This window comes from Rhinatrema bivittatum, chromosome 3, assembly GCF_901001135.1.
Source record: "Rhinatrema bivittatum chromosome 3, aRhiBiv1.1, whole genome shotgun sequence".
NCBI lineage: Eukaryota > Metazoa > Chordata > Amphibia > Gymnophiona > Rhinatrematidae > Rhinatrema > Rhinatrema bivittatum.
The window spans coordinates 192,071,355-192,083,953 of NC_042617.1; the positions used below are offsets into that span (position 1 = coordinate 192,071,355).

At 39.0% G+C, this 12,599-nt stretch overlaps 1 protein-coding gene across 4 annotated transcripts in view; it reads right to left on the reverse strand.

Annotated features, from left to right (window-relative positions):
* The window catches only part of STXBP5 (syntaxin binding protein 5), a 1,098,992-nt gene that overhangs the window by 341,005 nt on the left and 745,388 nt on the right, over nucleotides 1-12,599 (reverse strand). For all 4 annotated transcript variants that reach the window (XM_029594044.1, XM_029594043.1, XM_029594042.1 and 1 more), the window contains exon 17: nucleotides 1,746-1,871. In XM_029594044.1, the coding sequence (XP_029449904.1) occupies nucleotides 1,746-1,871 (126 nt within the window). The remainder of the gene's footprint in view (nucleotides 1-1,745; nucleotides 1,872-12,599) is intronic.

Genomic DNA, 12,599 nt, shown 5'->3' on the forward strand with positions numbered 1-12,599 from the left:
CCACACATGGATGCAGATTGCTGGGTTCCACAAAGCACCGAGAAAGGCACAAAAACAGACGAACTGAAGGAGAGAACAACATGAACAAGCAGCTGGTGCAGCATTATTTATTAGGGAAAAAAGAAACCTCCTGCAGGTTGCACTGGGGCACTAGGCTCACCATGTGGCCAACAGAGAAAATCTTGAAGAACTTAAGAAGGGAAAAATACTGAAATAAACAAATTTCTGAAAGGTGCATAAGGAAAAAAACAAAAGCGTGCAGGGTCCTGCTAGAAAAAACAGCTTCTGCAACTCCAAAACTTTCACTGCAGAAGCTGCAAGGAAGAGATCAAAGAACTGTCTTCCAGCCTGGAATGCAACTACAGCTGCACATGCTCAGTAGAGCATGCTGAAAGCTCCAGAATCACTGAAATCAAAGTTCTGTGCCCATGTGTGAGGGTTGCCATCCTGTTTATCCTCAGAGAAAATACGTTACTTAAATAATTCTATAATGTTCTGTAAACATACAGCCAGAAAAATAAACAGTACCTAAATGTTTACTGTTAACATTGTTTCACATCTGCAGATACAACTGCAAAGTGCTAAAAAATTGCCGAGTTACCCATCGCCCAGGCAATGCATACAATTTCCACACAAATCTTCACTTTTTTTTTTGGCTGTCTGCATTACAGTATAAAGCAGATCAGTTATAGCTGATTCTAATATGCAGTATACACTATTCAACTCAAGTTTAAACTCCTACATACGTTTTTTCTCAGTATAGCACAGACACCCATCATCATCGCACAGTTCACCCACTGAGGTTCGACAGGAGACAAAGTAATCTTCAGAGAAAGGGTTAAGGCCTTAACTTCGATACTATGAGATCCTGGTTTTGAATGGCTAAGGCTGAAAAGTTGCGAGGAGGCAGTTTTCATGGCTTAGTGGTTGGTTTTTCTGTACTATGTTTTCTATTTGTTTTTTGGGGGGGTTTTAAATTTATTACCCATTTTTGATCATCAAGATAAGCTCTTGTACACAAATGCATTGAAAATTAACACAAATACAAAAACATATCCAAAAAGAAAATCTGAATCATCAGTGATACCAATCCACCATAAGAGAGGGGAGGAATACACAAGTCCAAGCAATATCAGACCAAAATCTAACATCAAAGGAAATAAAAGGGAGCCTACTGGACCATCAATATAATATATTCGAGAACTCAAATGATTAAGTAGGTTCAGCAGAGATGGGAAAAGAGACAGTCACTGGCTCTTAGACAATTTATTACTCAATAAAGCCATAAGATTTTATATTTGTTTTCAGTATATTTCTGCTTAAAATGTTTTTATGGCTACACCCTATGTAGATTTGTAAACCACTTCAGGCACTCTTCCAAGACCAGGGAGGTGGTATATACATTTTTAATAAGCAAATAAAGCTTATATATTTTCCTTCTGGCAGGTCAAATTATTCATGAGCATAATTCCAGTAACCTTCACGGTGAATAATGAGGAGAGCTCAGTTTAGCACTAATAGGTGTAAACGTCTGGTGAGTTGAAGTCACACAGCATCAACAAATTCATTCAAACATCGATTCAGAATTTTGAACACCTGATGGATAAGTATCTGTCTCCCTCAGAATAGACTGCCCTGATTCATGTGCGAGTTTCAAATAATCTTGAGAGAACTAGAATTTGCATGTGAGTTTGCCACACTGAAAGTGAAAACAAAACAATACATGCAGAACCACTAATACTTACAGCCCATATGCAGAGTTGACAGACAGACTTGTTATTTGCTGTGGAGGTTCACCACTGACCCACACCAGTTGAATAACCAGCTCCACCTGGTACCCTGCAGACTGTTTGAGTGGAGTGCTTCTAACTCTGTGATACAAGTAAACATACAAAATCAGTTTTATTTCCTTGATTTTTTGTATTAATTTTTAAAATATGCTGGATTCTTGTAATGCCTTTTATTGGACCACTAGGGTGTCATGTAACTAGTAAACATAGTGGAGTCATGATCACTATCAGAGTTAACTAGACAAATTGCTCCACCAACTAAAAACAGCCATAAAAATAGGTAAATAAACTAGTTATTGAACATAAGAATCATCCAGGGATGATGGGGCATATGATCTTTTGAGACCATGTATGCCCCTTCTTCCAGTAGGCTGAAGTATATTTTGAGATCCATATTCAGAAGCATTTATCTGGCTAACTCAGACGTTAGCTGGCTAAGTTAGGGGGGCATGCCAGGGCTGTAACTGGGAGGAGTTGAGTTAGCCAGCTAAGTTAACCGGCCAAAGAGTTGACCTAAAGTTAGCCAGCTAACTAAGATAGCCAGCTATATTCAATAGTGTAGTTGTACTATTGAATATACCTCCAAAGTTAGCTTAATAAGTGACTGAATATGGACCTCTTCATGTTTAGTTGCAGATCACAATTCAGAGGATCAAGGAAGAAAAATCCCCAGCATCAGCAGCGGATTATCTCAACAATATCAAAAGAGAGAACACTCAGTGGGGCAGGAACCAGAGTGACTGCATGCTTGGCTGCCATCCCTTAAACTCAATAGCAGTGGTGGTGATGCTCATGCCGTCCAACCCCTCATTGGTCTTTGCTCCCCCTCCCAAAACTTTTCTCCTGTGGCAGCAACATATCAGGTGAGATGGAGGAAGAGTTAATGGCAGAGGCTCCTTGAGTTGGGGAGAGTTGTAGAAGGGCAATAAACTGCTGAGGGGTGAGATAAACTAAACATAGAAGGACAAGCCATGGCTAATCAGGCAAGATACCCCTTGAAACATATAAAAAATGGAGATATGAAAAAAGCCAAACCCTTCTAAATTGTGTGGCTTACCTATAGCTGACAATATGTCTTCATGATATTATTGAGTGAAGGAGATGACTAGTGGTTATAGAGCAGCATGCTGTGAATCAGGGAAGCCAGGGTTCAAATCCTACTGCAGCTCTTTCCGACCTTGGCCAAGTCCCTTCACCCTCTATTGCCTCATGTATAAATTTGGGGGCCTGTTCACTAAAGGTTATGGGAAAATGCTTAGTAAATAAGGCCCTTAGATTGTAAGCCCTCAGGGGACAGGGGAGAATACCTCCTGTACCAGAATAGCAGTGAAAAGATTTGAGCTTAATATAATTAATATTGCACTCCTGTTCTTCACTTTATGTCAATGATTACTATTGAACTTGTCAGACGGACAAAGATCTTTATTTAAAAATAGGGACCTTCATTTTCAGTTATTTTATTTTTCCTGGCAATTTCAATGTTATAACAAACAAAGGCAATGTGAAATGACATTTCACACAGGGGAAAAATGGGTGGAAAAGTCATTATTCCACTGATTTTATTTTATTATAACATTGAAATTCTAGGAAAAATATGATTCAGGCTGAAAAAAGGTCCCTATTTAAAAAGAACTGCTATTAACTGTAGAAGGCAGCAGAAAAATAAATATGCAATCAAGCTTGTTTTTCAATTTTCAATACTTTATTTATATTTACCACTTTCCATACTTTCAATAGTCCCAACGAGATGATTTATATTGTAAATAACATACAAGCCCAGATTACATTTCTAAAAACATACTACAAAATCAAAATCACACATTCCATGACAAATCATACTCAACTATCATACATAAGTCACCCCCATAATTGTACTTTATTGAAGTTTTCCCGAAAAATGGTTGTCATCTCTCAGCTTTCCCTTATTTTCTTCTAGAACAGAGATGCACAAGCCTAGTCTTTTGAGCATTTGGTTTTTAGTATATTCTCAATGAACATCTATCAGCTATATTGGCATGTTCTTGGTCCGAGAACCAAGTTTATGTAATTTTATAGTACAATCCAAATAACATGGAATCATTGTGTTTACTAGGGTTAACAAGCAATGTATCTGTTCAGTGCAAGATCACTGAAATATCATTGTGCTTTATCATACAAATCTATGACATTTACAGTTGAAAGGAGCAGCATGACAAGAGTATAAAATAAAATGTTATTTCAGATTATTAATGCTAAAATAAAGACAATGCATATTACAGATGACCTCATTAGTAAACAAAAAGGATCTCTTCATGCTAGCTGGATTGTATATTGATATGAAAAGACACACAGAGGCATCAACTACCTGCAAAGAATGCAATGAAGTTGTGGTGATGACAACTGAATACATCAAAATAATAAGATTAACCAAAAGGCAAAAAAAAAATAGTATTAAAATACAGCAAATCATGTTAAATGTTAGAGATGTTTACTTCTAAAAACAGAAACAACTGGTTGGCGAGCATAGCTAAAATATTAAAAACCTAACATGGCCCTGGTTTCAACAGGCAGATTTTAAAGGATAAACACAAACATGAAAGACAAACATAACAAAAACAAAGCATGACAAAAGACCAATCAATTATTTTAAAAGTCCACTAAACAGAGAATCCTAATAGAGGACCTCAATCTAGAGGAGACTGAAGGCTTCAAATGTTGAGAATTCTGGATGTTTTCAGAGATGCTGAAGGGACACTCCATACCGACGAACGGATGTCATAAATGTCAAATGGACTTCACGCACAGACGACATTCCACGGACATCATGACGTTTATGACATCCATTCGTCGGTGTGGAGCGGTGAATAAGGAGGAGCAGTGGTGAAAAGGAGGTGACAACGGCATCCAATGTGAAGTAAAAATTCAGCGAGGCAAGAATCCTGTAAGTTGGAGATTTCCATCATGAGACTCCCCTGAAGAAAGACGCATGTCTGAAACATGAACGTGTTTGTATCGGGATTTAATTTCATTACTCAAAGAAGCCAACATATAGGAAGTCAGAAGGTACCCGCTTTAAATTTATTACCATCCTCAAAGATTAATCTACCTTTCCCCGCGAATAGATTCACAGTCAACAATATGACTGACGTTATTGAAATCTTTGGGGCTTTATTGTGAATACGTTGCATCAGAAAACTTTTTAAAAAAATGAATTTGGAGGTGGTAGGAGGTTAATGATTATAACCAGTAACAAATTGGTGCGGGGACACCTACACTATATATGAAACTTCTACTCTTCCTAAAAAATATTTTAGGTAGTATAATAATTTTTGAAAATAAACACACCCACACTGAGTGTAGGTATATGAATCAACAATGGAAGTAATATAAAATATTTGCAAAATATACCAATAATAAAAATATCTCACGGCGATAGAGCAGTTTCCCTGCTCTTGATTTGATTTGAATATTAGTGGATCGCTGTTTTCAGTGGTGGTTACATAGATTTTGGTTTGGTTTGTCCAAGTGGTTAATAGCCTGTTTGCTGAACTTTGTGCACAAAAATGTAATTCTGTAGGTGAGCAAAAAGCAGCCACCGAAGTTTTAAGAGGCAAAAAAATCTTGGTATTTCAGAATTTTTCTAAGAAACTTTCAGGCTAATTTTAAAACGGCACACATGCACCCATACATGTACATATAGTTGCGCGAGCGGACATACATTAGAATTTTAAATCATGTGTACATGTGCGTGTGTGATTTAAAATAGACCTACTACACATATGCTCCTAATTTTAAGTGGTTATTCGAGAAAATGTACTTTGCCAGCTTTAATTAATTTATATTTATATACTGTCATTCTGTAAAACAGTCACGGTGGTTCACAATAAAATACATCGTAACATTTACAAAATATCAGAATAGTACAATACAAATAAATCTCAATATATATAAAATAGTTTTTCAGCATGTAAACAGATTTTAAAACATGCTCACATGAAGGATATTCCCAGTTTTTCCAGATTAGTCCATCAGTTTGCCCAGCCAATCTCAAGGTCATTCAGACCCCTCTGGTTCTTCATCCTGAATGCCCCCCAGTTGACAGAGTAAGCTCATCAGGAACAGCAGTAAATATGCGAGGCTAAGAAGCTGCTGCACACTGTAGCCTCCGGTTTAAAAATACGGAGTTATGTATGTAATTGTTGGGCCCGCCCCAGAATGCCCATATCACGCCCCTTTTCAAACCCCCCCCCCCCTTTTTGTTTTGCTCACACACAAATATACGACCATAATTTGCAACGTTTAAAATCTGCGTTCCTCAGGCGTGGCCCACATACTCGCTTATATGGGCCTTTTTATGCGAGCAATGCTTTTAAAAATCAAATTATTTCTATATAAAGAAGACAGTTTTCTCCTCACTGTACTGATATTTTTAATAAAAAGGTAAGTTTTCTTTACAGATCTCTGCTCATCTGTGAATTCAACATCTTGGGCACATGCACTTTTTGACTCAGTGGAGGCGATGAAGGAGTTCATACAGTCGATATGATGGGGGTTATCTAAAGCTGTTAGGATCCACTGACTGGAAGCATTAGACAAGTTATTGTTTTTGAGGGCTTTTATTTCATAGAAATGGCCATGCGTTCCACAGGTTGAGCTGGATCCCTTGCTATACTATATAGTTGTGGGGCAGTTGATCAGATGACACTTTTTTCATCATTTTGAGGACTACTTGCTGCGCCCACGGTTTGTATATTTAGACTGAGGCCTTCTTGCATTTGCCATTAACTCTATTGCAGTGATGATGGGGTGGCCCTGAATGCTATTAGTGTGACTCCTGGTCTTCAAGGAAGATATTTAATGGTGTTTCTACATGGATTGAACTTGTTGCTGTTTAGATGGTTATGGGGATGGGTTAATAGAGGTTTTGGGAGGCATGGGTGGGAGTTTTGCATTGGATGGCATGGGAATGTGTGTGTGTGTTGAGGGGGGGGGGTGCATGGGGGTATGTCTGTGGGAGAGGGAAATAATTTCAGGACCATGTCAAAGCATTGAAATTATATAATATTTTATTAGGCTGGATGCTGCTGCTCAGGCTGGGAGGTAGCAAGCAGTTTATGACATTTGTATTTATTTATTTATATTTTATATACTGGGGTTTTTTGGCCCTTCAAAGTGGATTATATCGCTTGCTATGCTTTTTTCATGGCTAGTTTATATGGTGTCTGGAATCACAAAAGGATCGCCCAAACTGCTCCAACAATGCTCTTCACCAACCAACAAAAATTATTATATGAAATGGAACCACATCAGCAAGCCTTAGACGATGTGCTTAGTCGTGAGCTAAGCCGTCCAGTCTTCTCTATCATTTGCGGTCCGAGAAAGATGACAGCGGACGTGTTTCGCAACATCTAGGTTGCTTCATCAGGAGTCAATGTGCAACAAGAAGTCTCTTCAAACGGAACGCTGAGTCTCCATCAATTTACTGACAATCCCGGGCTATACAGGTTTGCAGTGTGGCTCTTTGTTGTTATTGATAGTTTATATGGTGACCTTCCTTGGACCGTGGCAGGACTAGGCAGTCCAATAAAAAAAGAGAAAGTGCTGTCTAATTTGAATAAACTGAAAGACCATATATATTTTTTTCTTTGCGGGAAACACACCTTTCTGACCTGAAGTATGCTAAATTAAAGCGTAAATGGTGTCGCAGATTTATTTATCTTCAGGTTCCTCCAAAGGTTGTGGGGTATCTATCCTGATTCATAAAAGCATTGCTTTTCATCTGGATACCTTCATTATGGCAGGTAGATACATCACTATCCTGGGTCTATGGGATAAGAATGATTCTAGTCTCAATGTATGCACCCAATATGTACTTATTCTTTTTTGTGGAGCTGGTTTTCAAATTTAACTTTTTGGGCTCATATCTAATTGTTGTGGGAGGGGATTTCAATTGTGTAGTAGATCCCACATTTGACAGATCACTGGTTTTTTTCAACTCTCAATTTAAGAAGATAAAGATATTCCATTCTGGTGTACCCAAATAGACGTTTTAGATGTTTGGAGAGTCCTTAACCTAGAGATGCATGATTTCATACATATTTTAGAGTGTATGGAACACAATCATGCATAGTTTATGTGCTAGTTTCAGAAAGTTTATTTTCCAAGTTACAATCAGTCAAAATTTTGCATATGGTGCTAATAGACCATGCCCCTGTGTCTTGTGATATTTCTTCTGGTTGTCTGCAGGAGGGGGGGTGGTTGTATGGAAAATGCCCCTATGCTTAGGATGAAAAGTTCAAAAAACTATCAGTGAGAAGTTGCCTCTGAGGAAACATTCTCAGCACAAGGAGAATTCTATACTATACTGGGAAACATCTAAAGCAGTTATGAGGAATATCATCATTAGTTATGCAGTAGCCAAGTACCAGAAAATCGATAAGATCCTTGTTTTAGAAAAGTTGGTTATGTATAAAACAAATTGGGTGGATATGAATTCCTTGGTATTCAGGCATCAGTATATGGACACTCAATTTTTGCTGAATAATCTTTTGCAGCAAAGAGCATGTACCTCTTTGCATTCTCTTAAGCATACATTTTTTCTGTGTGGCAAACCTGGAAAGGTTTTGGCCAGTCTGGTTAAAACACAGTCAGGCCTCAAATTTATATCAGTGATTAAGGACTCTGGAGGTGTATCTTTATATTCATCTAAGTCAATTTGTGTTCACTTTCAAAAATTCTACAAATTCTTGTATGCAGCCAATCTGTGCAATGAGGAATCCATACATTATTTTTCTGGCACAGTTGAACATGCCATGGGTAACTGAGTCACAATTAGAGAATATCAACCAACCAATTGCTCTAGAGGAAATGGGGAGTATAATTAAAATCCTCCCAAGCTTTAAATCCCCAGGATCCATTGGGCTTAATGCAGATTTTTTATAAGCTATTAAACCCATCTGACACTGTCACTGCAGTTTTTATTATGAGCAATGGCAGTCAATCAACTCATGACAGAGTCTTTAAGGACCACTATAATTATGATGTTGCCTAAGCCAGGACTTGACCAGCCCACACTCCTATAGGCTGTTCTCAACTTGGACAAAGAACTATGTAAAAATATTAGCCAACAGAGCAAAATTTGTACTTTCATCTCTTCCTCCCAGATTACTTTTGTTCATGCTAAGACAGCAAGTGTGAGTGCACGCAAGTTATTAGAAGCTCTTGAACTGTGTGTCCAAGGGTGAATAAAGGACCTATTAATTATAGGACTTGATTCAGAGAAAGCTTTTGATTAGGTCTCCTGGTTTGTTATAAAGCATGGTCTAGGGTGTATGGGCTCTAATGGGTAATTTGTGGATTTGGTTAACGTATTACATTCTAGCCTACTGGCGCAAGTGAGCATGAATGGGTGTTTATCATCGCCCTTCCTTCTTGAACAGGGCATCAGATAAGGCTGTCCATTATCACCTTTGTTTATTCTTTCGATTGAACCCCATGCCTGCAAGGCTGCTGTGCCTAACACTGGGCCCCCAGTCATGTTTCTTTTACGAGAGTTTCCATCAGGAGCATCGTTAGCCCATCAGTGCCCAGAGTCTCAGCATTAGCTCTCGCTAAGGAGAAGGCGCTAGGGACACTAGCGCGTCCCTAGCGCCTCTTTTTTGACAGGAGCAGCGGCTGTCAGCGAGTTTGACAGCCGACGCTCAATTTTGCCGGCATCGGTTCTCAAACCCGCTGACAGCCACAGGTTCGAAAAACGGACGCCGGCATAATTGAGTATCTGTCTTCTTACCTGCGGGCAGATTTAAAATTTTTTCTTTTAAATTTTTCGCTGCACATTTTGCTTTCTGGATCGCGCGGGAATAACTAATAGGGCCATCAACATGCATTTGCATGTTGCGGGCGCTATTAGTTTCGGAGGGTTGGATGCGCGTTTTCGATGCGCTATTACCCCTTACTGAATAAGGGGTAAAGCTAGCTCGTCGAAAACACGCATCCAAACTGAGTACTGTATCGGCCAGCCAATGTGAGTAAAAAAAAATAATGTTTCAGTTAACAGGCTGCTGCTACTGCCCCTCACTTTTTTGGGGGTGGGGAGAGACAGTATGTGAGTGTATATGACTGTGTGAGTAAGCATGTGTGACACTGTGAGAAAGTGTGAGACTGAACATTTGTGTGTCAGCATGTGAGAAAGTGTGTGTGTCACTGAGTGTATGTGTGTGTCAGTGAGCATGTGAAAAAATGTGAGTGACTGGGCATGTGTGTCAGTGAGCATCTGAGAGTATATGACACAGCATTTGTCAGTGAACCTGTGAGAAAGTGTGTTAGACTGAGGATCTGTGTATGTCAGCATGTGAGAAAGTCAGTCAGTAAGCGTGTGTGACAATGCCTGTGTGTATGAGTCAATGAGTGGATGTGGGACTGTGTGCGCCTGAACATGTGTGTGGCAGTGAGTGCCTGAGAGAGTGTGTATGTGTTAAATGTGTGTATATGAGAGAGCAAGAGGAGAAAGACTGTGCACATCCTTCACTCCTGACCATCTCTGAACTTTTGGAATCAAAAGAAATGTTCTGAGACATTTTATTTATTTATTTAAGAATAGGGGATTTTTTTTTTTTTTTATCTTTATTGGTTTTAATTGTTGGGTATTGTTTGCTGTTTTGAAATATTTTATTGCTGTTTGGAAATTTTTTTAAACATTTATATGAAATTTTAATTATCAGATATTCTATTTCTCAACTGTTTGAAATATGTGTATTGGGTTCCCCACTCTCTGTGCTTTAGCCTTAACTAGGAGTGCTAGAGGTCCAGGTGGAGTCTGGACGGGGAGGAAGAATAAATTAGGCCTTACATGCATAAGTGCACTGCAAGTTATAAATGGACTTTTGAAAATTGCTTCGATAATGTGTTACATTTACATGTGTAACACCTTTGAAAATTACCTCCTGAGTGAGCACATGAGCAGCGGCACAACAGAATATTTGTCTGAGCCACTGGTTGGCAGTGTGGTTGCCTCATCACTTGGCAACTTGCTAGAGAACTGATTGGTTATCTAAGGACTAACACCAACTCAGGAATCCAGGATATATATACACACACACGAGAGAGACACAAAAGAGATAGAAACTGGATGGAAGCAGCCCAGAGGAAAGTAACCAAAATAGTGAGGAGTCTGTATCAAAAGCTCTATGAGATGAGACAAATATATTCAGGTCCTTATCACCTGGAGGAGAGGAGAGAGAGGGGAGATACAATGCAGACCTTTAAATTCCTGAAAGGCATTAATGATATACAAGAATAAAATCTTTTCCAATGAAAAAAAGTCTGAAAAACTAGGGTCATGATTTGAAACTCTGAGGGGACAGGAACGGTGTTAGGAAATATTTCTCCAAGGGTGGTGGATGCATGGCATGCCATCCCAGAAAAGGTGATGAAGTTCAAAAGGGTGTGGGATAAACACAGAGGATCCATAGTAGCTAAAGGACAGAAAAGAAAAAAAAGAGAGGTAACCTGCATGGAGTAGCAGTTACTGCCCTATAAGAAATAAAAACAAACAAAAACTTGCTAGGCAAACTGGATGAATCACTTTGGTTAACACAGTAAATGACAGCAGAAGAAAAACCCTGACTTGTGAGGGGCATGGGGCCAATCATTTGAATGGATGGAAGGGGGGACTGCAGTTCAATTTGCTCATCGTTATTCAGGAAAAATGTGGAATTTATGTTGAGATATTTTGGCTCCAGGTCACAGGACCCTCTCTCTAAAGGGTCGGATTGCCATGCTTTTGGAAACCGTTGAACATGTGCTGCACAGAAAGCACACGAAGGTGTCGGGCACATAACCCGTGGGCCTATTTTGAAAAAAAATCCCCTGGGCTGATATTTTCCTACAATCCGCCCCTGCGTAGGATCTCATGAAGTGGTATGGCTTTCAGCTCAAATATAGATAAGTCAGAAGCCTTAGGTAGCAACTGGACTCATTTCTCTATGAAGTGGGCTGAGGAGTCTATCATTTATGTAGGAACAAATTTCTAATACTGCATCCCAACAAGAGTAATATCCCTCCAGGGATTAAATACTGGGAAAGGAAACTGGAAAGCTGGATGAATTTTTTTTTTTTATTGATCCTGAGAGATGGGATAGCCTTAATTAAGATGACGTTGCTACCTAAACTGCTTTACCTATTGCAAATGTTGCCATTGATGTTGTTAAATAGGGACATTAAAATTTTGACTCATCTCTATTTCAGGAATGTCTGAAAGGGTAAAAAGCTGTGCCTAAGCATGCATAGGCTGATGGCCCTTAGGAAAGAGGGTGGGGTTTAGGCTTTACCCATTTTAGCTATTATAATTTGACTTTTCTTCGACTTTTCAGTGATTGGCTTACAGATACAGATATTTACTGTAATTTATCTGTGGAACATCAGATGGTAGCTCCCTTGAATCCTAAATATGTATTATATGCCGATAGGGACAAACTTCCTCCCTTGATAGCGACTAATCTAGTAGTTTCTAAGAGGAAAGGGTGGAGAAGTCGAAGGAATGGCTTAGCTTTACTGTGCCTGGATTCATTGTACTTGCTTCTGGTGGGGAATTTATCCTTCCAACCAGTTATGATGTGTCCTGTCTTATAAGAGAGTAGACATTCCGGGAGTAACTACCTTGAAATATCTGGCTATAAACAATATGGTGCTATAGGAATCCTCTGAATTTTATAAGGAGAGGGGTTTCTTAAACATTTCTTTTTTTACTTATCTGCAGATTAGACATTGTGCTTCTACTTCTTCTCAACTGGACTCAAATTATCTCTCTTGCAAATGTGATGTTTTCATGGA